The sequence below is a fragment of the Tamandua tetradactyla genome, chromosome 2 (genome assembly GCF_023851605.1).
Source record: "Tamandua tetradactyla isolate mTamTet1 chromosome 2, mTamTet1.pri, whole genome shotgun sequence".
Lineage (NCBI taxonomy): Eukaryota > Metazoa > Chordata > Mammalia > Pilosa > Myrmecophagidae > Tamandua > Tamandua tetradactyla.
In genome coordinates, this window is record NC_135328.1 from 216,973,926 (window position 1) to 217,001,454 (window position 27,529).

The following is a 27,529-nucleotide window of genomic DNA, read 5'->3' on the forward strand; positions in this document are numbered from 1 at the left end:
CATGACATAGAAAAAGTTTAGAACCTCAGAAATGCATAAAATACATGTATAATATTGAATAATATCAACTTATTTTTATTTTAATACCATAAATATACATAATTTCTTTTTTAAAGTTAAAATAAAAAGTTTAAAGTTTACAAAAAGAACGTGAAAGCTACCAGATGACACAAAGGCTAAGAATGTAGAGATATCTTAAAAAGTTTAGGAACTCATAAATGCATAAAATGTATATACTGTTAGGTATAATATTACCTGTACAATATGTGTTCTACTGTTTAGTAACATAAATGAGCAGCTACCCATTATTTTTTTTTGATTTGTTGTAAAAGAAATACCATTCTATGCACTGGCTTGGGGATGCCAAGCATGTTTATGGCAATTTCTCAGATGACATCTTCTGGTGATCTCACAGTGATCTTTGCACTTTGAGTTTGTATCTTGTGTCATTTAAATGCCATAAACTCTCTTAAAATCATGATCCCACCACCCAAATCAATAGGCCAAGCCCTTGATCTTGAGGCTTGCTCTTGTGAAGCTTATGTAGATAGTGGAGAAGCTTAGCCTATAGGGGTGCCTAAGAATGACTTCCTAGAGGACCTCTTTTCTTGCTCAAATGTGGCCTCACTCTCTCTAAACCCAACTCTGCAAGTGAAATCATTGCCCCCCCTACCCCCAACGTGGGACATGACATCCTAGGGTGAAACTCCCCAGCAGTGTGGGAGATGACTCCCAGGATGAGTCCGGTCCTGCCATTGTGGGATCAACAGTTCTATCCTGACTAAAAGGGAAAAAAGAAATGTCATTAATAAAGTATCAGTGTTAGACTGATCATTTTAAACATGTATAGCTGGTATAAATCTCAGACCATAAATTAAGAGTTGAAAGAAATAATGATTAGTTTTTTCTTTTATTATTATTAATTTTCCTTTAGGAAAACTTATAGGTAAACGAAACAATCCTGAATAAAATGCAGGGTTTCCACATACCACCCATCACAAACACCCTTATTCGTATAAAATATTTGTTACAATTGAAGATAGCACATTTTTATTATTGTACTATTAAAGTTCGTGGTTTAAGGTTCACCATATGTATTGTAGTTATATGGAGTTTTAAAAAAATTAATTCTGTTATTGTATATACCATCTAATATTTCCTCTTCCAATCATACTCAGTTATATTATTTTAGTGCTATTAATTGCATTCATAATGTTGTGCTATCATCACCACCATACATTCCCAAAACATTCCCATCATTCCAAATAGGAACCCTGTACATTTTAAGCCTTAACTTCTCAATTCCCTATCCCTGCCCTGTTTTGTGGCAACCTATATTCTAGTTTCTGACTCTGAGTTTTCTTATTCTGATGTTTCAAATCAATGATATCATAAAATATTTGTCCTTATGTGTCTAGCTTATTTCACTCATCATAATGTCTTCAGGGTTCATCCATGTTGTTGCATGTATTGGGACTTCATTCCATTTTACAGCCGAATAATAGTCCATTGTGTATGTGTGTGTGTATGTGTATGTGTATACACACACCATGTTTTGTTTATCCATTCATCAGCTGATGGACACTCAGGTTGTTTCCATCTTTTGGCAGTTGTGAACAATGCCACTATGAGTATCAGTGTGCAAATATCTGTTCAAGCCTGTACTTTCAATTCTTGTGGTAAATATATAGTTTATACCAAAATATATGGATCATATGGTGGTTCTATATTTAGCTTTCTGGCAGCTCAGCAAACTACCTTCCACAGCAACTGCAGCATTTTATATTACCACCAGCGATGAATGAATGTTCTTATTTCTCTACATTCTCTCCAACACGTTATTTTCTGGTTTTTTGTTTTTTTTTTAATAGTAGCCTTTCTAATGGGCTTGAAATGGTATCTCATGGTTTTGATTTGCATTTCCCTGATGATTAATGATGTTGAATATCTTTTCATTTGCTTTCTGGTCATTTGTATATTTTCTTTGGCGAAATATTTGTTCAAGTCTTTTGCCCATTAAAAATTTTGCTTGTTTAAAAAAAAAAAAAAGATAAAGTATCAGTGGCTGAGAGAGTTCAGATAGAGTCCAGAGGCTAATCTGGAGGTTGCTTTTATGCAAGCTTCAGCTAGCCATTGCTCCCTATCATGACCTGCCAAACCCCACCCAGGACCATTCCAGCCAGTCCTAAAGAACACCTAGGGCAAAATATAAGATTCCACAAGGGTTCCATGCACTAGAGTCACTTTCCAGAAACCTACAACCTCCAGATGACTCCCTGGACCAGATAAATCCTGATACCTGGATGGCCCAGTCTCTCCAGAACATCAGCTAGTTCCATCTCCCTACCCCATATAATTGACAGACTCTTCCAACATGAAAAAATTAGAGTTTGGGCCACAGCCCAAATACCCCTAAAGAGAGGGATACAAAGATCAAAGGTGATGGTGGCGTTATACAAAGAAGATAGGATTTAACAAATGAACATGATTGCTGAATCACTGAATTCATATCTCTTTTAGTTCCAGTATCTTAGAGCAGCTGTATGTAAAAACCTAAAATTATATGGAATTGTAACCCATGCCAAACTTTGAAATCTGTTCTCCAACCAATTTGTGGTGCTGTGCTTTGAAATGTATTGCTTTTATGTATATATGTTATTTTTCACAAAAAAGGAAAAAAAGTCAATTGTGATATTAAAAAATATTTATTCCTTCTAGCCTCCTATATTCTGGAGCAGCTAGACAGAAAAATCTAAAATGATGGTATAGTAGTCCATGACAAACTTTGGGATCTGCCCGGTAACAGTTTTTGAAGAGTGCTTTGAAAACTATTGCTTTTTTGTTTCCTTGCTTTGTATATATGTTATATTATACAACAGAAAAGTTTAAAAAAAATAAGAAAAAGAAACCAACTCAGGAGAGAGGGGCCAGCAGACATTGCCATGTGCCTCCCCATATGACAGAGAAACCCCTGACAAGATAGGCCTTTCTTAAGTGAAGAAATCCTCTTGTTGGTACCTTAATTTGAGCATTTCACAGCCTTAGAACTGTAAATTTGTAACCTAATAAATTCCCTTTTTAAAAGCCAAAAAAAAAAAAAATCATGGTCCCAAGCATAGTGTTCTAGTGGTTCAGAAAGTACTTCCATGAAACAGGAAAGTGATGAACTTGAAAGAAGAAAACATAAAAGAATGTTAGACATGCTTCTTCAGGCAAAATGGCTGCCTGGTTGGCCACCATTATCATGTTAATGAGTCTTCTATAAGGCATATCAAGAAAAGAGAGGAAGGAAAATTTTCCTGTTGCTGCAACTGTACCAAAACCTCCAAAACATTTGCATAAACCAGTGCTGATAGAACTGCCATATTGGGGGGGGGGGGGCACAGACATCAGATGACATGCACCAGTCAAGAAGAGTAATGGTCACCAGATTTTAAAGCCACAAGGGATAGTGTAATTCTGCACTTTTGTGCCAGTGTTGTAGGGTTCATAGTAAAGTTAGCCATGCTTGATAAATTTGATAACCCTCGAGCTCTGAAAGGAAAGAGCAAGTACCAGCTATTTCATTAAAAAAAAAAAATTTCCTATTTCATTTTATTTCTTTTGTGTGCAGTATTTTTACTTAATATTGACCTACATATAGCCTATAACCAAATACCTAAATAAAATTTTACAATAAGATACTATAAACAACCCAGAAAAGAAAAAGAAAAAAAAAATTCAGACGTCTTTTCTGCTGCAAAAGGACAGCCAATAAATTTTATGTCGATTTTCCAAATTGCAGGAGCTCTGTTCCCCCAAGCCCCTGCAATGTCTTAGGGGGTAACTGTACTCAGGTAATATAAGGTAAGACTTGGTCAATGCAAACAGAGCTCCATTTCTAGAATTTGAATTTATGGTCCGAAAAGTGGCCCAGTGGCTCACTTAATTACCAAGCCACTAAGCTTCAGAGCTCTTTGATTTTCTCTGACTAGGAGCAGGACTGGACTGATCTGTATTCTGAGGTTAGATTGATTTGAAGCTAAATGTTAATGTGACTCCAGTTTGGGATATTAGAGCACAATGGAAACAGGTAGCCAGACAGATTACTGTCTGCTCTGTAGCTTCTCCTAGAAATAAATGGTCTGGAGAAACTGTACAGGTAGATTTTGTTTTTGTTTTACATATTTTTAAACTTTTAGTTTGGAATTATATACACACACATATACAACTTAAAAACAGTTATGATCATACAAAGAACTCATCTATTTTTTTACCCACATTCACCAATTGTTAATATTTTGTCATGTTTACTTTTATTTTTATTGATTTTGTTTTTACAGTTCTGCTTTAATATCTCTTTTTGCCATATTACTCTCTATATTTGCTGTCTTTACATCATTATTTTCCTTTCCTGAACCGTTTGGTAATGAATTACAAACATGAACCATCTTTGCACCTAAATATTTCATTGTGTAATTCCCCCAGACAAGAACATTCTCTGCATAAGCATGGTATGAAGAACTGTAATGATGATAAATAGTGTATAGTTGAGTTTAGTCCATATTCAGATTTTGCGGGTTTTCCCAATAGTGGCTGCTTTGGTTTGCTTAAGCTGCCGAAATGTAATATATCAGAAGTGGGTTGGGTTTTAACAATGGAAATTCATTAACTTGCAATTTACAGTTCTGAGGCCATGAAAATGTCCAGTTAAGGTATCAACAAGATGATACTTGGACTCTGAAGAAAGGCTTCCAGCATCTGGGACACTTCTATCAAATGGGAAGGCATACAGCCGGCATCTGCTGGTCCTTCACTCCTGGGTTCCATCGCTTTCAGCTTCTGAGTCCAGTGGCTTTCTCCTCAGTATCTGTTGGGTCCTCTCTTAGCATCTCTGGGGCTTCTCTCCCTTTGTGAACTCTTTGTGTGGATATCTGTCTCTGTGTTTCTCCCGAGCTCTCTCTGGGTGTTTCTTTGCCTTTTCTCCTTTCATAAAGGACTCCAGTAAAGGATTAAGACCCACCTTGAATTGGGTGGGTCACATCTCAGTTGAAACATCCTATCAAAAAGTCCTGCCAAAAATAGGTCTCTGTACCTACAAGAATGGATTTAAAAAGAGCATGGCCTTCCCCTGGGTACATAACAGCTTCAGACCAGCACAGTCGTCTTCATAGCAATTTTTCCCTACAATCGTGTATTGCATTTAGTTGTCATCTCTTCAGAATCCTTTGTGTTTCTTAATTTTTTATTATATTTCTTAGTCTTTTTTTGTTTTCTTGCCATTAACATTTTTGAAGACTATGACCAGTTTTGCCAGTGTTCCTTAATTTTCGTTTGTTCGCTGTTTACTCATGATTAATTCAGGCTACGTAATTTTTGTTAGTAAATGTGCCCTTTCAATGCATCGGATTTTTTTTTTAAGGTGCAAAATAAAGAGTTGGGTAGTCCTGATAAAAGCGATTTTGATACTGTCCTTGTCTTCAGGAGACTAAAATTGAAGTGAGGCAGCCCTTACAAAGCCATAACAAGTTGTGATGTGTTAGGGATAGCAAGAGGAGTCGAATGTGCTTTGAGGTTTCCAGGAGGAGGGATGTCACTTTCAGTAAGGAAATTGTTGGTTTTGGGGTGCAGTGGGTAAAATGTCTAAGGGAGAGAGTGTGAAAGAGAAGAGGTGTCGTGAGTGACCGTAGTATGTGCTGCCATTGAGGAGTGGTAGGAAAAAGATGAGTCTTTGCCAAAGCAGCATTTGTAGAACAACTTTGAGATTACAGTGTCAGGCAAGATGAAGAGGATTTTAAAGTAGGGTGAAGTCATTACTGAGATACAGTATTGCAGAGAAAAGGCCATTAAATTTTGGTATCTTGCTGTTCTTGTCATCTAGTGGAACCCATATCATAATTCGCATTTCCTGACTTGCTAGTACAATAACCATTTTTTATACTGTGTTCCATGTAGCAGTTCCCATGACTTTTCAGAGTAATAATGGATTCATAAACTTGTCATCTTACTTTGTTTTTCCAAGTGAATAGTTTCCATGTCAGAGAGGTTTTTGTTTGTTTTTTACTGCATCTTTGAGAGGGAATACTTTGGTGGTTCTATTCCTGTTATTTGGTACTAGGTTTTAAACTTTTGCTTTTGTTTTTAGAAACTTCTTTTTTCTGGGCTGTTTCCTTGTCTTAACAGTTCTGGAAAACATGTTGTCTTAGACAGCAAGAAGGGAAAACTTTGTTCGAACCTGTTGCTACTTGTTAAAACTTAAATGTATTTGGCCTTTCTTGTGTTTTGTAAATTTCATTTTCAGCAGGATATGAATTTTTTATTTTATTTGTAGTCTTAGAATGTAGTAAACAAGTACTAAGGGACTGGAATAGCTTCAGAATTTTCTTAGGAATCTTGAGGATACTTGAGTATTCTTTAAACAGATTTTAATTCCTTCACACTTCATTGCATCTTTCGCAAAGTTGGCAGTGCCCTTTCCTATCCTATTTTGTTCTTTATTATTTTGCAGAGATTCATCATTTCTTCTTTCTTTTTAAATTGTAGCTAAATAATAATCTATAAAATTTTCTCTTAGGTCACAAATGGAAACTAAGCCTACAGATCCAGAAGTAGAGTTTCTTGTGTGGCTTACAGCCCAGTTTGCCTTTTGTTGAATATGGTGGGGGTGGGTGGGTAGGGGGGTAGGGTGAGAGGGCATAAAATGTATTTTAAAGGTTTTATCAGAAAAAATCTTGGTTGGCAAATGAACACCCCACCAGGCTAAGTAAGACTGGGTGGTGTGGCTTAGTTTGCAGGGCTTTAGAAATCTTTTCCGATTAAGTTTTAAATGAATTTATCTTCCTGGGTAATATTATAAAGAGTTACCTAGGATTTTAATCAGGAGACCTCAAAATTAACGTTCAGGTGCTCAGTAATTTGTGGCAGGGTATCCTGAATGCTTGATTTAAACCTCCCTGCCTTGTCATTGTTAAAACCCAGACATACCTGATTGGGTTAGTATTATTTTAGGAAATAGGTTTTATTTATTATTTGGAAGATTGTAGAATTTCTTATTTAAAGAAGATCCCCATTGATCCCTTTGCATAAAATACAGTGGTCTATATATATACCCCACATGCTATACCTTCTATACTGTTTGCACCTATTTGACAATACCAATCTCCCCATAGCTTTGCTGCCAGGATTGTTTGTGTGTTTTTTTTGCCAAATTTTTAATGTTTTCAGAAAGAAATTTTCAGATTTGTCCCCCCTTAAGTAACTACTAATATGATTTTAAATGTGCTGCAGTATTTCTGTTAATCTTGTGTAGTCATTCATATCTGTTCTTTTGATTAAATTCTTTCTTGGAGATCTTGCTGTTTAAAACCACCATTTATTACAAAACAAACAGAACAAAATCCCAAGCATTTGCTTGTTTTCTTTGCAGAGCAGGGCTTTTAACTCTCGGTGGCTGGACTTGCCGTGTTTCCTGATGTTGGCTGTCTCGGATCCCCTTTCTAAGGCCCCACTTCCCTGCACACTAGCTTGGTATGCAGGGAGAAGCTGCAGAGTCTGTTGGCTGGGTTTTATTTACGGAAACAGCAGGGTTGAGATTGATTGCGTTGAGAGACAGTGTATGGATGAGAGAGGGTCACAGCACATGCTCAGTCCTGTCAGTGTGAGGGGGAAGTTTCTGCGTTCTACGTGAAGGCTTAGGTCATAGCACAAGCTCAGTGAAAGCTCTGTGAGGTCTCTCAGAACTGCATGTGCCTCCATTTTGAGTTGTTAGAGTAGAAAAGGGCAGAGTTTTTACAGTAAGTAGAGGTTCAGGAATACAGCTAGAATCACCAGAGCCTCTGTTAGTCATGGATGATCCATTCAGCCCCTGCAGGTAGGCTATCTTCTCGGTCCTCACCGAAACAGTGATGGCTTCTGCTGCTCTTTTTCACTTCTGAAAATGTTTATGAATCATTTCATCTTTCATAGTGCATGTTCCTGAGAACCTTTAATTCAGCCTTGGCTGGCCATGTTGGTGGTGCTGTGAAGCATGAAAGCAGTGCTAAGAGAATGGAATCTAATTGGAGACACATTAAGCAAATATAGAAAGAACTGTTTTGTGGCCCTCTCTGACCCTGTCCTCTTCCCCCTTTTCCTCACTTCTCCCTCTCCTGGTATAGTTTTAACCTGAGTTATGCTGGGTGCATGTTGCGGAGCTGGTTTGCCTTCAAGGATCTGCAGAGCAGACCTGCAGGCTGCCCGGTTGTCTGTGTGACTGGTAGGGAATGACTGGGCCCATGAGCTACTCTGTTTGGATGTTTTAGGAAGAGTGGTAGGTGGGCAGCTATTGGTTGCTTTAAAGGTGGGTGGAACTTGTTTTGACTGAGAGCCTGTTTGTCAGAGCAAATTATAATTTTCATGATATTTTTCTAAAGTCCGGATATGAAAGAGTGTGCATGTTTTGACATATGCAGAGAACAGTTTTGACTTAAGCTGCAACAGCATCACCTTGAAATAAAATTTTATTTTTTTTCAATGAAAGCTTACTGTCTGTTGCTTCTAAAGAAAGCAATCTTCTCTTCCTTTTGGAGCTTATAGAAAATTTTCTGACCATTTTTTGAAACTGTTTCCTACTGACATTTGTATTAGAGGTTAAGGTTCCAGGTTTTTTGTTTTTTTGTGAGATTTGTTTTTTCATTAGCAGAGAATGATTTTTGTTACTTGTGCATATTTTGTTGTGTAGTTTATGAATTCTGTAGATAAGGAGTAAAAAAGGGTAGTTGATGCTTGAGAAGGTAGAGGCATTGACATGGCCAGCTTTTGTGCCCACTGCATGATAGCCCTGATACGAGTCTTTTCCACTGAGGAAAAGTTGTGCTTTTGTTGGTCAGGCTTGCAGAGAGGGGCCCAGACAGATGGCTTTCACCATGGTTAACTCAGGGAGCCAGTCAGAACAAACAGATTTAGGACATGTTGAGTTCTTACCTAAGTAGATGGTATGTGAAGTTTTTGAATTATATTAGTTTCTCTTTTTTTCTTTCCCCTCCCCTTTTTTCTTTTGATAAAGGCTGAAAAAAAATCTTTGAAGTGATACTTAAGTTCTATGCATTGGGAAGATGGAAGAAAACATGTGATATAGAAGAAATGCAACCGAAAACTTTCATTGGAGAGGGAAAAAATTTACTGTGTTGATGATACAAGGAGAAATTTTTCTTATAAGCTTCTAGTTGTATAATATAATTATGGAGCTGTGCATAATGAACTCTTATCAGAGGAGGCCCCTGATTTTGGTGGAAACCTTTTTAGCATGGGTAATGTTGATGAATTCCATTCACTGCAAATATTGGTAAAGTATATAATATGGCTTCTAGCAGATTCAGTTTAATGATTGTGATCCAGAAGAAGCGTTACACAAGGAGAATTTAAGATTCGTACATTTATTGTTTGTTTTAACTTATTTTTCCAATCATTTGAGATTTCTTCTGTTGATGAGTATATTTATTTGAACATTGCATTTGGAAATTTGGACAGATATCTTCTGTATCCCATTCCATGCAATTGTTACTTCTGAAACTTGTCTTAATTTACTCTAGTTCAAAGCACCATTTGTTCTTCCTTTTGCTTCTCTCTTTTAAATCTAGAATTATCCTTTCAGTAGACTAGAGGAACTGGATCCTGCAGCACTTAAACCAGTGCTTCTCAAAGTGTGGAACTCGAGTTTCAGACCCCAGGGAAAAAGCCGGGGTTAGGAGAATACTTGTTGGGAAGACACCTGTGGAGCTTCCTTTCCGTTCTAGGGTCTTTAATAATTATTATACTTTTTTTACATTCAGCACAAATAAAATATGAACCATAGCATGGAATTTCTGTCAGAGCAGTAAGCTGTATAGATGAGCCATCTCTGGTTCAGGTTCCTCCTGCTTGTTTGGTTGGCCTGGCCTAGCTTGGCCTAATAGAAATCTGGGTTTACAGAGTTGATTGTTGTCACCTGTTTTGATAGCGAGGGCTTATACTTACTAACAGTGATTTGTGGGCACTCTTTGTTAAAGTTTGCTGTTTCAAATCCAATAAAGTAACGCTAGAGCTGTGTCTTGCGTTGTATGCATTTGTTCTATATTTTCCTGTCCTGGGAAAATATTTTTAGAAGGTTATTTGCTGACTAACTATCTCCTATTTTCGGGCTTCTATACTTCTCCGGTGCTGGAGCGGGTGAAGGGACAACAAATGGGAAGAAGTGCTGTTGGTTGGTGAAGGTACCACCTAGGCTCAATGTAGCTTAGATATAAAAAAAATACGAGTTGGTATCATTTTTGCTTATTGCTCCCCTCCTGTTATGCTTTAGAAGATCAGGAAATGTTAATAAATAAAGGAAATTTATGTTTCAAAAATTTTTGTAAAGGTAAAAGTTCAGAAAATTATTATCCTGTATTAGTTTTTTCTTGTTATTTTATTTGAATCTTGAATCAGAACCAGAGATCAGACCTTATATTTAAAATGTTCTGTTTCAGCATAAATTCTGCAGCTTGTTAATGGTCAAAATCTGGAATGAACTTGGTTGTGTTTAATTTTTTTTTTAATTTTTGTTCTGGTAACATATATACAATAATACATTTCCAATTTTAGCCACTTTAATTAGTTTCACAGTGTTTTGTTATCCTCAACATCATTGATTAACAAGACTTTTCCAGCACCCCAAACAATTTCCTGCACCCATTAAGCAGTAACTCCCCATTCTGGATCCCCATTCCCACACCTGGTACCCTGTAATCTTCTTTCTGTCTGTCTGAATTTGCATGCATTATTTGGCTCTGTTTGTATTTCACACTTCATTATTAACCTGCTTATAACAAAGCTCTGCTTTTGACAGCTTCCTGAACTCTTAACTATGGTGTGCTAGCTTATGAATTGGAAGACTGTGGTGCACCTAAGACCTGAGGTTAACTGCGTCTGTGATTCTCCAGTTGTTCATTGTTCCTGATCCTTTTTCCTTCAAATTTGTTTCTCCTTTTCCATTTTACTTTTTGGTCATTACTGAGCATTTCTAGAAAAGCTATAGAACAAATAAATGTCAGACAGGGTGAGAAAGATAGATATTACTGATTAAATGAAGATTTGAAATTGTGTGCATTCAAGGTTCTCCTCCTAAATAAGCACAGGTAATTGATAATCATCTGTAATTAGGAGTTTCTGATACGAGAGGATACAGGTGCTTGGACCGAAATTACAACAAGTCTGATCTTATATACTCTGTGATTCTTTGGGATAATTAGACATTATTTCTATCAAAGTTTTTTATTTATTTATTTTTAATTTTTTGCATAGGCAGTCACTGGGAATCAAACCCAGGTCTCCAGCATGGCAGGCGAGAACTCTGCCTGCTGAGCCATCGTGGCCCACCCTCTATCAAAGTTGTTTGAACTGTGTATTTGTGATTATTTGACTGTCTTCCCTGTTGGACTTTGAGCTCCTGGGGCAGGAGCCATATCTTATACCCTCAGTTCCCAGGCTGTATGTCCAGGAAATGAACCTTTGTCATAAATATGTTGAATAAATGATTGGCCTCTTTGGCAAGAGAAAAGGCAAGATTTGGAGCCAGATGGTACGGTTCAAATTCCACCTAATAAGTGACATTGGACTAGTTTCTTCCCTCCTCTGAATCTCAGTTTTCTCCTGAGTCATGTGGAGATAGATAGTACTTCTCACAGTTGTTAAGATTAGATGAAAACACTATGAAGATGCTTGGTACATAATTTTTCAATACATGATTGCTAGTACTTCCCAGACCAAATCTACCATCTCATGGAGTTATGAGCACCTGAGTGACGTGTAGTTTTTATTGTATAGATCTGTTGAATTAAGGCAGAGTTAGAAATTGTTTTAGGGATTGTTTTGTGGCCAACATGTCTAACTACCATTTACTTATGTTCCTCCTTTTTTTGTACTTTTGGACTGTTTATATTTTTCTTTACATTTCTTGAAATATTTTCTTTTCTCTTCAAGAAGCTCTGCTTCTATATCTTGTAACGTCGTATGGCGTGTTCAGCATTAGACATTTTTTTTCTTTCTTTCTCCACTGGAGTTATGCACATTTGGGCAGAAGTGCATGTATATGCTAGTGTTAATGCCTGTCTTTGCCTTCTCCTCCTCTTCCTCCCCTCCCATATTTACACCACTGCAGAGAAGAGTTGTGAAGCCATGTTCATATTTTTATTGCATTTTTCAGAGACTTTTCAAGTGTGAATAAAGGGAACAAAGAAACTTTTAGAGATGCAGTATAAATGTGCTTCCTTAGTACAGAGTCCATTTGGGGTTGCTCCATTCCTTTTTGTTATGTAGTTCAATTTCAGTGTTCAGAAAGCTAGTCTAATTTTTGTCACATGTTTGGCTTAATCTTCAAAGATTGCTGCTTTCTAAATTGTTTTCATTTGTGGTAGGTTTTTTTTTAAAGGTTTGTTTACTAAAGTTTCGTATATTTATGCATCGGCTTTGAGTTAGAATGTGACTCTTAAAGTCATTTCCATCTCGGCAGCAGGCAGTAACAGCAAAGCCCATAAGGAGCATGATGTGAAATACAATTGCATGTTAGTGCCACATGTATTATATGTCACTACCTAATGGAAGAGAAGATAAGTAAGACATTTAGACAGTGGTACAAGGTAATGGTAACACTTTGAAACTAGGTGCTTCTCTCCTGTTGTTTTAAAAAATTTTACCCATTTTTTCCCTGAAATTACATGTTGTGTGTGGAAGCGATATTTACTACTTCTTAATGTCAGCCGTAGAAATTCTTAATATTCCTCAGCCAATACCTAAATTTTTAGTTCTGAACTGAGATTATGTTTAGGAGAGCTACTTCTGTGGACTCCTTCTCTGTAACTATCTGTGACTTCTTGAAAGAGTCCCTGTATCTCCTCAGGCCTCAGTTTCTTTTTTTAAGCTTGAAAATTGGATCAGATGGCTTCTTAGGAACTTTCCATCAGAGAACATTTAGAATTTTGTGGACAAGATCCTGGACTGACCTTTGTATTTGTGTATGAAGTTGGAACATTAACACTTTCAGTTGTTGACTGATTCTTTGTCCTTTGGTTGTCTTGAATAAATGCTGAAGTTCATTCTTGCTGGCAATTTATCAAGCCTCTTTTCAGATCAATATACTCGAGCTATATTCTTCTGTCACAGGTGACTTAGGTATTTAATTTTGCAGCAAAACCCTTAGTTGCTCTCTATAGCTAATTAATAATTGAGTTAGAATATTGGATTCGTTTATTCATTTAAAATATATTTAGTGCCAGTAGGCTCTGGGATATGGTTGTGAGCCAAAAACAGACTTAGTTTGCTATACCTAGTTGGCATATGGCATATCACATGGTGCTTTCACTCTAGAGGGCAAGACGCCCATTGAAGGAAATAATTACATGAAATAATGTAAAATCATGACTGTGATAAAGACTGAAGGAGAAGTAGGTGGTATTATGAGAATATACAGTAGGGGGATTAGCTCCTGGTTACACTTACTGCCCAGTGCTTAGAGCTAATAATAGTAACTCTGCAACAGGCACTCTTGCCTCATTCTTTCCAGAGGTCATCTTTTTATTCCTATACTTACCCCTGCATCTAGAAACTTCATTTTAAAGATGAAGAAACTAAGCCTAAGAGAAATTAATTCATGTCTCCCAAATCGTTCTTAGAGCTAATAAGACCTTGCTACTATAATTTTAATCCAGGTTTATTTTGCACTGAAGTCTGCGCTCTTTTTCATCCGTGTGTGCATCTCTACTCAAGTGTACATAACGGCTCTTCCTTCCTTATATCGGGGTGCCTAAGTCCAGGGACATCCTAATTGGAAGCAGAAATCAAAGTAATTTTACTCAAATACAGGGAAATTTTTTGTATGATAAAATGAATGGAAATATATTTTGAAATAGAATACAAAATTTGCATGAGTTTTTAAGATACTATGCCAGGCTTTGAAGAAATTTCAAGCCTCCTAAAGAGTGCTTTGGAAGCATGTGTTCATGCTGGAAAATTTTGAGAAACCCCACTATGTTGTCCTAGTCTTCTTTCTTGTCAGCCTTATTTTCAGTCCTGCCTCGCATGCCTTCTCAAAAGAAGTGATTCTGATGAAATGTGTTTTGAGTTTCTAAAACTTTTGATATATTTGGTTCTGGACCCACCAGCTTCCTGTGGTTTCCTTCTGTATGTGAGCTAGTAAGTAGAATTTCTAGTCTTCTTTCTGTTGATGTCATATCAGTCTTCCTGCTCAACTTAACACCCTTTGGAAAAGGTAACAATTATCTATAGTCCAAGCAGTAAGATCTGAGGGGATGGGAAAGGGGAAGATTGCACAATGATCTCATCCACACATGACACCAGCCACAGAGCAGTAATGTCTAACTCATGAGTTGTCAATCTGAGTGCTTTGGGAGTGGGCCACAAGCTACTCCGCTGTTATGTCCGTATCTGCTAGCTTGGGAAAGGAGCCAGTTGTGGGTTGTTTAGACTAGCTTATGATGGGAAGTCATGCCAGCTCCTTGTAAAAGCCCTCCCTTCCTTCCAGCTCTTGCCCTAAGTTGTTTCTTGGCAAGACTGTCTGATCATCCCCTTTGCCCTATGTCTTTGTCCTTTTCCTTCCATGGCAATTCACATCCTTTTCTTAAGCGATCAGCATGATCTCATAGCAATATATTTGGGTGTCCTGAGTAAACATTAGGTGGACTGTGGCCTTCCTGGCACCTTCCCTTCTCTTGGGGTCGAAAAGTGCTTTTGTCAGGTTCCTGGGAAAGCCCATGTGGCAAGGCAGTTTCCAGCCACCATTCTCCTCCCCAGGAGCCCTTCCTGTATCTGTTTGGTGGCCTTCTCATCTTCCTTGCATAGATACTTCTCCCTTTTTGATATTCAGCTGCAGGCGTCCTGCTCCTTTCTGTCCAGTCCCTGTTTACTTCTTAGACTAAATTGTTTCCATGGTAACAGGTTACTTTTCAAAGGGAACATCTTGTCATTTTATTTAACCACTGCAGCTGAAGAGGACTGAAATATTAAATTGTAGTTGCTATGGATACTGCTTTGTTGCATCCATTTCTTTTGTATCAGATTTCTCATGACTTTTTTTTTTAAATACTCAAGGAATAAACGTAATGACTTACAGCTATTGTAATATAGCTTCTGGGGATGTTTTTTCAGATAGGAGAGCAAAGGTTTGTAGTATAATGGGGACTGAACCTCAGCTGTTTTTTAAAAGCATGTATTCTTTACTTTAGTTGCACAGAGAAATTTTGCTGTTTAGGGTAGTGATGAGTCTTACTTTTTTGTGTGGTATGATCACAATATAAAGGTGTGTCCAGAATGATGAACCCATACCAAAGATTCTTGGTAAACATAGGGACAAAAGAGATATATGACTTAGAGTTAATTCTTTGAATTTCATTTTTAATTCTCTGGCATTATTTTCCTTCTTGTTCATCTGTCTACAATATATTCTAGGGAAATCTGTTTGTCATTTAGTCAGCTCTTCTCATCTCTGAACTTCTTTCTTAACCCCCATTCTGTTTGTAGTATATCACTCAGCTAACCTCTTCTTTGACTTTTTAAAAAAACATTTCATTTTTAAATGATTGTAGATTCACAGGAGGTTGCAGGGGACTACAGAGAGGTCCCACGTACCCTTTCTTTACTCACTATCCTGCAATGGTTACATCCAAGAAATTGCCATTGTGTGTGTATAGTTGTATGCCATTTTTATCACGTGTGTAGCTCTGTATACTCACCACTGCAATCAAGATACAGAATTACTCCATCATTACAAAGAGATCCTTCCTGCTACCCCTTTGGAGTCAAAGCCACTCCTACTCCCACCGCTCCCCATCTCTAACCCCTGGCAACTATAATCTGTTCTCTATCACTATGATATTATGTTTGGAGAATGTTATATAAATTGGCCTTTAATTTTTATAGGTTTTCTTTATGGTTTACTCTTTGAATGTGATTTTCAAACTTTTTTTTTTTTTTTTTTTTTTTTTAGCATGGGCAGTCTCAATTTTCAAACTTCTAAAAACTCTTTTTTGGATTAATCTCTCTTACCTTGATCCTTGAAATGAATATATAACTGAAATAGAGTAAAGGAAACAGATTCTCTTACTGATTCTGCTTAATTAATTCTGTAGTTTTGGTTTAGTCACTTAATAGCTCTGCCATATGGGACTGTGGTTGGGAGCAAGTCAGCTAAACTTGAGGTCGAATTCTTTTTTTCCACTTGTTAACTGTTATCTTGGGCAATTGTATAACTATTTTTGTTTTATTTTCCTCATCTGTAACGGTAGGGGTTATAATAGCACCTTCTTGTATGGTTGTCTATAAGATTAGATAAGAAAATGTATGAAAATTGCTTGGTGGGCTATATCTGGTACATAGTAAATGTTCAGTGTATATATTAGTTGCATTATTAATGTTACAAATGGTATTATTATTGTCTACAGAATAGAGATAGCACTTCATAGGGTTGTCATGGGAATAATGAAAAATATACATGCCTGGTATGGAAACACTCGGTGACCTCAGTATTACTATTTTCTTTATGTTTGTTACAATACCTGGATTTAAGGTAATAAACACAAAAACCCTGTTCTAGTTTGCTACCTGCCGGAATGCAGTATATCAGAAATGGAATGGCTTTTAAAAAGGGAAATTTAATAAGTTAGTAATTTACAGTTCTGAGGCCGGGAAAGTGTCACAATTACAACAAGTCTATAGAAATGTCCAATCTAAGACATCCAGGGAAAGATACCTTGGTTCAGGAAGGTCGATGAAGTTCAGAGTTTCTTTCTCAAGTGAGAAGGCTCGTGGTGAACACAGTCACAGTTTCTCTCTCATTCGGAAAGGCTCATGGCAAGCACAGCGTCATCTGCTCTTTCTCTCCTGGCTTTCTGTTTCATGAACCTCCCCAGGAGGCATTTTCCTTCTTCATCTCCAAAGTGCTGGCTGATGGACTCTCTGCTTCATGGTGCTGCAGCATTCTCTGCTCTCTCTGAATCTCCTTTCCTCTTTTATAGGACTTCAGAAACTTATCAGGACCCACCCAAATGGGTGGAGACATGTCATCACCTAATCCGGCTTAACAGCCACTCTTGATTAAATCACAACCCCAGAAAGATAATCTAATTACAGATTCAAACATACAGTATTGAATAGGGATTATTCTGCCTTTATGAAATGGGATTTTGATTAAAACATGGCTTTTCTAGGGGACATACATCCTTTCAAACCAGCACAAACCCTGAGGCAAGGGTTAAAGATATAAACATATGTGTCCTATATTATCCTGGGATATGTCTTCCACTTTTAGTTTCTTATTTCATAGAATAGTATTCTTCATCTGCCTTGGCTGGGGATTTATGCTGTCTTAATCAACGGCCACCTGGGCTTTGCCTGGATCTACTGTATTCATTAAGCAGCATGCTACATCCCACAGGAACCTTTAGTGGCTATGTTGTTTTGAACACAGGATAAAATGAAAGCTAAATTTTTGTGAATATCGCTATTAATGCTTTCATTAGTATCAAAACATGAATTAAAAGATTTGAAACATATTCGTTTCCCAGAGCCTGCCCATGCCAAAGGAAAAAAAAAAGTGTAATACATAGAAATGAATACTACTGTAGTAGTGTTCTAATACTACTACTGTAGTATTCTACAGTAATACTACTAGAGAACAGATGGTAAGTATTCAAATGTCAGCTGCTGTTGTTAATAGTTGAAGGGTAAACGCAGCATCATCTTGACTAGGAATCTTTTGAATTTTAGACTCCAATATTTCCTAAAGTTAAAAATGTATCAGAATGAGTGGTTTTCAAAGTGTGGTCTTTAGACCCATTATTAAATTTATCAGTTCTAAGTCTGTGACTTCATGTCTTTTTAATATGCTGTGTGACAAAATGGGAAGTGACATAAAGGACCTTTGCCATGGACCAAAGGACAGTGACTGCTTGAGGAAAGACCCTTGTTATAGTGGTTTGAGTTAGAAGTTGAAAGGTACTTTTTCATAGAAAACTTCAGCTGACAGACAAACTGTCGTCATTCAGACTTGGGAATTTAGTAGGCATTTTCTTAAAAATTGTTGAAGTGAGCCTGTCATTTCATGGAAAACAATTGAGAGTATTTGTCAATGTGTTTTAATTTGTGCCCTCATATAAAAATTAGAATTTTGAAAATCTTATACCCACCAGTCTGAGCTTAACAGCTTCCCTATACTTAAAAACTTTTCCTATGAAATAGGTAGTGATATTTATGAATGTGACTTTAAAAAAAATTATGTAATGAGCTGTGTCAATATTTGGAAAATCTACATAATTTGGTGAACCAGTATTTTCCAAATGACCAGTGCATGATGTTACAAGATCATGCCTGGGCTGAAGAGTCATTAAAAGGGCAAGACAGACCAGTGGATTTTAATGCAACAGAGCACAAAAAGTTCATTAGTAAGGTTTTAGATTCTACATTGGAACAACCATTCTGAAACTTTCACTTGTTGAGTGTTGATGTGATATCACAAAGAATGTCCATAATTATCAGAAAAGGATATTAAAATATTCTCCTCTTTTCCAGTTACTTATGTTTGTAAGACTAGATTTTTCTCCTATACTTTAACCAATAAAACAAATTGTGACAGATTGAATGCATAAACAGATAGAAGAATCCATCTGTCATTCTGTTAAGTCAGGCATTAAAGAGATTCACAAAAATGTAAAATATTGCCTCTGTTTTTTTTGTTTGTTTAAATAGTTATTCATAAAAATATTTTGTATGTGTTAACCTGAAATGAGTTTATTGTTATTTATCTTAAATCAACAAAGTACTTTAAAATTTCTCGTAAGCACAAACTCCTTGAGATACTCAATAATTTTTGTAAAGGGGTCCTGGGACCAAGAACTGAGAATTGCTGAGTTGAGTAAGAAGAAAATTGTAGCAATTTCATGTGATTATTAAGAGTGTTTTTTTTTTTTACCAGTTGTTTATATTGTATTGAAATCATACTTTCTGATATTTTTATCAAGTTTTGCTTCTTAATGGTCTGGAAATACTCATGCAGCCACGAAACTCTTTATTAATCCTAAGTACATAGATTATGTCAGGCAGATAGTGTATTAGATTCTGGAGTTTACAGAAGATGTATTAAAACTCAGTACTGTACTTTAGGAGCTTATAGTCCTAGAATGGATGGAGGTCAGAGATGAGCAAATTAGGGTAGCATGTTGTTACAGTTTGCTAGCTGCTGGAATGCAACACACCAGAGATGGATTGGCTTTTAATAAAAGGGGATTTATTTTGTTGGTTCTTCAGAGAAAAGGCAGCTAACTTTCCACTGAGGCTCTTTCTTACGTGGAAGGCACAGGATGGTCTCTGCTGGTCTTTTCTCCAGGCCCCTGGGTTCCAACAACTTTCCCCCGGGTGACTTCTTCCTGCAGCTCCAAAGGCCTGGGCTGAGCTGCTAGTGCTGTGATGAGGAATGCCAAGCTGCTTAGGCTGTGCTACATTGCGTTCTCTCATTTAAGCACCAGTCAATTAAGTCAAACGTCACTCATTGCAGCAGACACGCCTCCTAGCTGACTGCAGATGTAGTTAGCAACAGTTGAGGTTCATGTACCATTGGCTTATGTCCACAGCAACAAGGCTAGGTATGCTCACCTGGCCAAGTTGACAACTGAATCTAACTAACACGTGTCATCTTGAAATAGTGAAGTATGAACTACAAAAAGTACATTTAAGGAGGGGAGTATGTGGGGATAGGGAAAGAACATTTAATGTCGAGTTTGATGATGTCAGAAGCGGGAAGGATTATTATTGCTCCAAGGACTCCAGATAGGGCTGGACACTGGCAATATCCCGTGAAAAAGCCTACTTCTTCCATCTTTAGTTCATATTCAGATAGTTTTCCTATAGGATGTGTCCAGTTCTCTATAATGGGGTGTTTGCTGTCTATCTCTTTTTATCTTAGACCTAAAAAAAAATTTCTATTTATTCTCTGTTTGATAGTTCCTGGTATGGTAAGCTAATGCCATTGTTTACTCACCTCAGACCCTAATCCTTACTTTTACTAATACTTTTACTGAAAGAAGTGATTTTTAAATAAACTTTTAAGAGGGTTCTTTGCTTTACATATGTTTTGGGTTTTGTAGCCTCCTTACCTTATTAATATCCTTCATTGATGTAAACTTAAAGAAAGACACAATTGCCAATTTAGGCTCTTAAGATACCCCAAATATAGTTTAATTTGCAGCCCATACACTACCCCCCACACACACACATACAGAAAAGATACTCCAACATACTTGTTCTAGTTTGCTAGCTGCTGGAATGCAATATACCAGAAACGGAACGGCTTTTAAAAAGGGGAATTTAATGATTTGCTAGTTTACAGTTCTAAGGCCAAGAAAATGTCCCAATTACAACAAGTCTATAGAAATGTCCAATCAAAGGCATCTAGGGAAAGATACCTTGGTTCAAGAAGGCCGAAGAAGTTCAGGGTTTCTCTCTCAAGTGAGAAGGCACATGGCGAACACAGTCAGGGCTTCTCTCTCAGCTGGAAGGGCACATGGCGAATACGGTGTCATCTGCTAGCTTCTTCTCCTGGCTTCCTGTTTCATGAAGCTCCCTGGGAGGCGTCTTCCTTCTTTATCTCCAAAGGTCACTGGCTGATGGACTCTCTGCTTCATAGTGTCACTCTCTCTGAATCTCTCATTCTCCTTTTATAGGACTTCAGAAACTAATCAAGACCCACTCAAATGGGTGGAGATATGTCATCCCCTAATCCAGTTTAACAACCATTCTTAACTAAATCACATCAACCAGGGAGATGATCTCATTACAGTTTCAAATATACAGTATTGAATAGGGATTATTCTACCTTTATGAAATGGGATTTAAATTAAAACATGGCTTTTTTAGGGGGCATACTTCCTTTCAAACCAGCACAATACTGTTTTGTCTCACTTGTGTTATTATTAGCAGTATTAATACTAACTTCTTTTTGGAAATAAATGGGATATAAGTAGTTCTATTTAACAAGGTATTGGGGTATTTTATTACTATGGCACATTATTTTTTGAACTAAATGTGGTGATAGAATTAGCTTATTAAAATAAAGATGAACTGGGAATATTGGTTCTGAAATTGTCAAGAGCTAGCTGTATATGTAGCAGTTGTTAGGGAAATGGTCTCATAACTAACTGCTTAAGGAACCCTGGAATATAACATACAACCTATAGAAGAACCTGAAAATTAAGCTCTAGGCAAGTTTACCTGAAGAGCTGTGGCTGAAGCTTTCTGAGATAATACTTTTTTGGCTAGACTTACTTGTAGACAAGAAAGCATTTGGAAAGTATTTAGAAACAAAAGATGGAGCTTTTGGCAACTTGTTTTGCTCATGACTGGTTAGAGAACAGAAAGAGACAGGTTGGAAGGGAAATTTAGTGGTAACACAAACTGCTTGTTTTTCTTAAAGAAACACTCATGATTTAAAAACCCTCCTGGCTGATTTAATCTAAATCCTCTATATATGTCCTAAAACAGCTTCTTCTGATTCCTACATAAGTTTTCTGAACAATTATCTTCTAGCTTCTTACTTTCAACCTGCCAGTCCCAAATTAAAGAATGTAGATGACTTGTATTTTAAAATCTAATCTTCCTGCAAGCTTTGTCCTACAACCGGCACTCCTTATAGCCTATCACCTCTTCGTTCTGTATGGTTTTATCTCCACTTGGAAAGTCCTCATTTTTGTTTTTCCCTGTTGTTGTACTGATTGTCTTCTTCAGAATTCTGTTTAGAAGTTAGCAGCTTCAGAGAGTGTTTGCTTTTGAAGCCCACTTTAATTTGAGCACTCCCCTTAGCATTTATTTCTCCTGAGATTTTTTATGACTCTTCTTTTGGTGTTTTAGGGGTGGGTGCTACTTCCCTACATAGAGGGATTGTAAGCATCTTCATATATGTATGTATGTATGCATGTTTGTTTACATTATCTTTTTTCAAATTAAAGAAGCTATGGTTTTACAGAAAAATCATGTATAAAATAGAGTTTCCATATACCACCCTATTAACACCTTGTGCTAGTGTGGTACATTTGTTTACAATTTATGAAAGAACATTTTTATAATTTGTACTATTAACTATAGTCCATTGTTTACAATAGGATTCACAATTTTTCTTGTACAAACCTGTGTATTTTGTTTTGTTTTAAAGTTTTTATGCTAGTAACATATATGCAATCTGAAATTTCCTTTTAACTACATTGGGATTGTAAGCCTCTTACAGCCTGGATCCAGGTTTTTTCTTTTTGTTATTCTTCTTTCTTCCTTTGTCATATCTTTTCCTCTCTTTTCAAATTTCATTTTATTAATTAGACCTTTTCTGACTGTTCTGTATAAATGACTGCAAAAATTTTCATCATTTACCGTCTATTTAATTCCTTAGTACTTTTTATTATCTGACTGTTTCTTTGTTTACAGCCCCTACCACCAACCCTCATTGAAATATAAGTTCCAAGAAAGCAGGGTACCCTGAAATGTTTGGAATAGAAAAAACATTTGATTGAGATTGTACTACAGGAATGTGTGTCTCTATGAGCTGTCATAGGAAGGTACTAGAGACAGGAAACTACAGAAATCAGGTTTTCAGAAGGAAAAAAATTTTAGAAAAGTGTGCATATAAAGGTATATGAGTAAGACACCATAAGAAATAGTGATGAAGTTAAGTCTTCCTGAATTATCCCTCATTTATTTGCAATGAATTATTCTTATTGAAGAATGTGTGGATATATATATCAGAACAGGTTTGTGCTAACGAAATCTGTTCTTTTCATGACAGGAGGCTGAACAGTACCCAGGGGGAAATTCGAGTTGGTCCTAGCCATCAGGTAAAGCAAGTTTTAGTAGCTTCTTTAATAGGTTTTTATTTCTTATTATTCTGTTTACCCTTTATTATATTGAACTGCGTCTTTGCTATAGGGAATATTGTATCAATGTAGAGATTTCTTTTTTCAGGTCACCACATACTTTTTAAAAAATATGTTTTTATTGATAGAGCTTAACATAGAAACATGCAATTGTTCTTCTTCTTCTTCTTTTTTTAACATGGACAGGCACCGGGTAAAGAACCTGGGTCTCTGGCCTGGCAGACAAGAACTCTGTCTGCTGAGTCACCATCATACCACCCAACCATTCTTAGCATACACATATTTCATAGTGCAGTCAAGGGCTCACAATATCATCACGTAGCACCATGGCATATGGTGTATTCACAGCACCATGGTAGGTTTTTTTTTTTGGACATTTGTATCACTCCAGAAAAAGAAAGAAAAAAGAAAAAACTCATACATACCAAATCCCTTTTCCCCTTGCTCTCATTGACCACTAGTATTTCCATGTACCCAATTTATTTTAACCTTTGTCCCCCCCATTATTTTTTCATTTTATCCATTTTTTTACTCATCTGTTCATATCCTAGATGAAAGCATCAGGCACAAGGTTTTCACAGTCATACAGTCACATTGTAAAAGCTGTATCATTATACAATCATCTTCAAGAAACAAGGCTACTGGAACACAGCTCTAGAGTTTCAGGTACTTCCCTCCAGCCACTCCAGTACATCATAAACTAAGAAGGGATGTCTATATATTCAGGACCTGGCCTATTTATTTGGTTGTCCCTACTGCTTGCGAGAGTATCAGAAATTCTCCGATTGGGAAAGTTGAATATTTCCCCCTTTCTCCCCATTCCCCCAAAGGGACTTTGCAAATACTTCTTTATTCACTGCCCACATCATTCTGGGATTTATCTGGACATCACACTAACCTGCACAAACCAACAAAATCTCATGCCCTATTTAAGATTCCATGTACTTAAGGGGTTCAGCTAAACTGGCCATACAGGTTAGATTAGGAAATGCACTATCCAAAATATAAATTTTGCAACAAATAAACATCTTTCTCTTTAGTCCCACACAGAAGTTGAAGTTTTAAAATATGGATATTATCCTTTACCCAGTCTTCTACCTTAGTCCTGCCCAGAACTGCTTCATTCATATCTCTCCTTGATGTCTGCTCACTTTTTCAACTTTTTAAACAGTTTCTCTGTGTGGTACTGCTGATTTTCATAGCTTCAGAACTCTAATGAGTCTCAGGTGTCACATAAATACCTGACGTTTCTGGGAAAGACCATGTTATATACAAACAGCTCAGTATTGCAGAATTTAGAATTAATAGTTACACTTCCTGAATATATGTGACTGCTGTAAGAGCTTACAATCTAGGATCCCTACAATAAGCCCCAAACTGATAGCCCATGCTCTTGATTTCAGTTCACCAAGTTTTTATATTACGATATTGAGGCCTGATAATATTTGTCTTTTTGTTCCTGACGTTTCATTCAACATATAGCTTCTAAGGTTCATTCATCTAGTTGTATGCCTCACAACTTCATTCCTTCTTTTGGCAGCTCAGTAGTTCAGTTTCTTTATACACCGCAGTTCCCGCTTCCATTTCTCAGTCGTTGTACCCTTAGGCCACCTCCATCCATTGTGAATCAGAAGCACTGCCACCATAAATACCAGTATGCAAATGTCCACTCATGTCCCCACACTCAGTTCTTCCAGGTATATAGTGAGCAGTGGGGTTGAAGGATCATATGGTAACCCCATCCCTATCCTCCTGTAGAATCTCCACACTGCCCTCCAAGGGTCTGCACCTCTCATTTCCCTACCAACAACAAGTACATCTCTTTCTCCGTTTTCTCTGGCACTTGTTTCTCTCTGTTTCATCACATACTTATATTTTAAAATTTTAACAACAGCTTTTCTTCAAAAGAGTTGAGATGGTTGAGATCATTTTTGGTTGGAAGCCTGTTATACTGTGACCTGTGCCTCTCATGTTTTATTCAGTCGGCTAGGACTCCATCCCCACGTCTGTCATTACGTTTTTTGATCTGTCAGTTAGGATGTTTCAGACTGGCAGAAACAGAAAACTGGCTCACAACATCTTTACTGTCTCAGTGATATTGATCAGTATGTCTATGGCAGGCTGAATCAGGGCTCTGCTGTCCTCTCTACGATTCTCTTGGGACTCAGTTGTCCTCCATGGGTTCGCTTCATTCTTAGGCTAGTAGCTAAATTTTACTGATGCTAAAATGCTCTTTTCCCCCTCACATTTTATTATCTCTGAAGTCAAACTTGTGCATTCTGTGGTATGATTATAATTTAATTGGCAGGATTTCTCATTTCTTAAAGGCACATAATACAATGAATGAAATACAGCAAGTGTTCAGAGGAAGCAAGAAATCTTCCTTTTCTTCCCCTTAGGAGCAAGGAAAATTTTTGCAGAAGTTCCTCAGAATCATCACACTTTTCATTGGCATGAATTGGACAGGCCATGTGTTCCTTTTTAAGCCCTGAGGAAAATGTGTTTATCATGACCGACCATTGACCATATGAGCACCATATGGCCCGCTCATACTAGAGAACTGAGATATGGGCAGCAGAGATACTGGCAACTCCATGTCAGAACCTGTAGGTTTTAGTTGTCTCTAGATTTTAAGCATTTATTATATGTCAGTTTCCCAGTTTTCATTCACTTTTTATAGAACCCACTTTAACCCTGTAATGAGAAAGAAAAGGTGACTATTAAAGCCAAACCACTGAAACCACCAGAGGCGTATCATTTCTAGAAGATATTTCTCATCTCAGAACAAGGATTATAATTGATAAAGGCATAAAGAAGGTGCCCTGAATGTCTTCCTTGTTCAGGTTTACCCTTTCCTTGTGCAAGTGTCAGAAAGCACGCCATACCTGAAAGAGAATAAACACTCGCCCGATTGTGGAGAAGAAAATAATTTATTCACGATTTTGCAAGTACGGGCGCCTAGCCAAAAAATGATGGCCGGCGCACCAAACAATAGAATGCCACAGGTATTTATATCCTAGGCTTAGCACGCAGGCCCCTCCCTGTTTCTCCACTGATTGGATACTCCAAAGGTTACAGCCTATCCGGATAGTCTAACTAATTCAAATTTCCCATGGAAGTTTCGTGCTTTTGATTATACTTTACATTTCGGTGACCCTGGCCATTACGTATTTAAATTCGTTTCTACCTATTTGGCACCAATTCTAGGCTTATGTCAGAGGCCCTCTCCTTCCCTTCCTGCAAGACCAATTTGAGCTGTCCTGCAGCCCTTTCCTGCACCATCTTGTGAGAGAGCTAAACTTAATTTTCTCACACAAGGGATTGCATATGCTGTGCTTTTAAGCCTCTGGACACTGTACTTACCTGATGTCACGTGAACACATTTTTTCTCTACCCTCTCTTGCACCATGATATCCCTTGCATTTTCCCCCCTCAGTGTGTTTTCTGTGTCTTGAGATCTTTGTACTACATTTTTATTTTACAGATTCCCCCCTCCCATAACAGAAAAAGCAGTTCTAAGTAAAAGATGCTTAAACTCTTAGAAAGGAAGCGTTCATTATGTCTTGCTTTTTGAATTTTTTCATTTAAAATTAGGTATTTATATTGTATCAAAATTTATATATGTTTTACATGCTTTATTTTATTTATTTTTTTTCTTTTGGTGCATGGTTCAGGAATTGAATCCTGGTCTCCCACATGGAAGTTCTACCATTAAACTACCCATGCACACTTACAAGCTTTATTTTTGTAAAAAGAATTGGACTTTTTTCCTTTAATGAATTGGTAACATTTACCGTCTTAAAATTGTTAACTTTATAATTAGAGAAAATTTTCCTATAAAAGCAGGGGAAAAGATAGTACAGTAAACCCCCATATCCTCATTATTCAGCTTTCACAATATCTAATTAATTTCATTTTTTAATTAATTAATACACATACGCATCCATTATTTTGAAACGAATGTCAAATATATCAGTTTAGTTGTAAATATTCCAAAGAGCAGAGCTCATCTAAAATAACACAACTACGATATATCAAACCTAATAAAAATGAGCAATTTCTTAATATTTATATGTCCGCTTATGTCTTAATTTCCCAGAGAGTCTCATAATTCTTTTATACTCCAAGGCATTATCTAAATACTGCATTTGCAGTTGTTTGATATCTCTTTTTTTTAACCTCCGAATTTTTTTTTTTATGAACAATGATACCGATATACATTTTTTTTTAAACTTCTGGTGATCGTTTTTTTTAAAATTTATTTATTTATTAATTAAAAAACATTAAGAACCAACAAACATAAACATTAACATATCATTCTGTTCTACATATATAATCAGTAATTTTCAAAATCATCACACAGTTGCATATACATCATTTCTTAGAACGTTTACATCAATTCAGAAAAAGAAATAAAAAGACAACAAAAAAGAAATGAAACAATAAAAGAAGAAAAAAGATTATACATACCATACCCCTTACCCCTCACTTTCATTTATCACTAGCATTTCAAACTAAATTTATTTTAACATTTGTTCCCCCTATTATTTATTTTTATTCCATATGTTCTACTCGTCTGTTGACATGGTAGATAAAAGAAGCATCAGACACAAGGTTTTCACAATCACACAGTC

General features: G+C 36.8%; 1 protein-coding gene across 9 annotated transcripts in view; it reads left to right on the forward strand.

The window, feature by feature from the left end:
* The window catches only part of RERE (arginine-glutamic acid dipeptide repeats), a 636,739-nt gene that overhangs the window by 406,913 nt on the left and 202,297 nt on the right, over positions 1-27,529 (forward strand). For 8 of the 9 annotated variants that reach the window (XM_077151415.1, XM_077151419.1, XM_077151416.1 and 5 more), the window contains one exon: positions 22,808-22,856. In XM_077151415.1, coding sequence (XP_077007530.1) covers positions 22,808-22,856 — 49 coding nt within the window. Of the gene's footprint in view, positions 1-6,719; positions 7,850-22,807; positions 22,857-27,529 lie in introns of those variants that run through there. The other variant, XM_077151420.1, reaches the window with a different exon arrangement.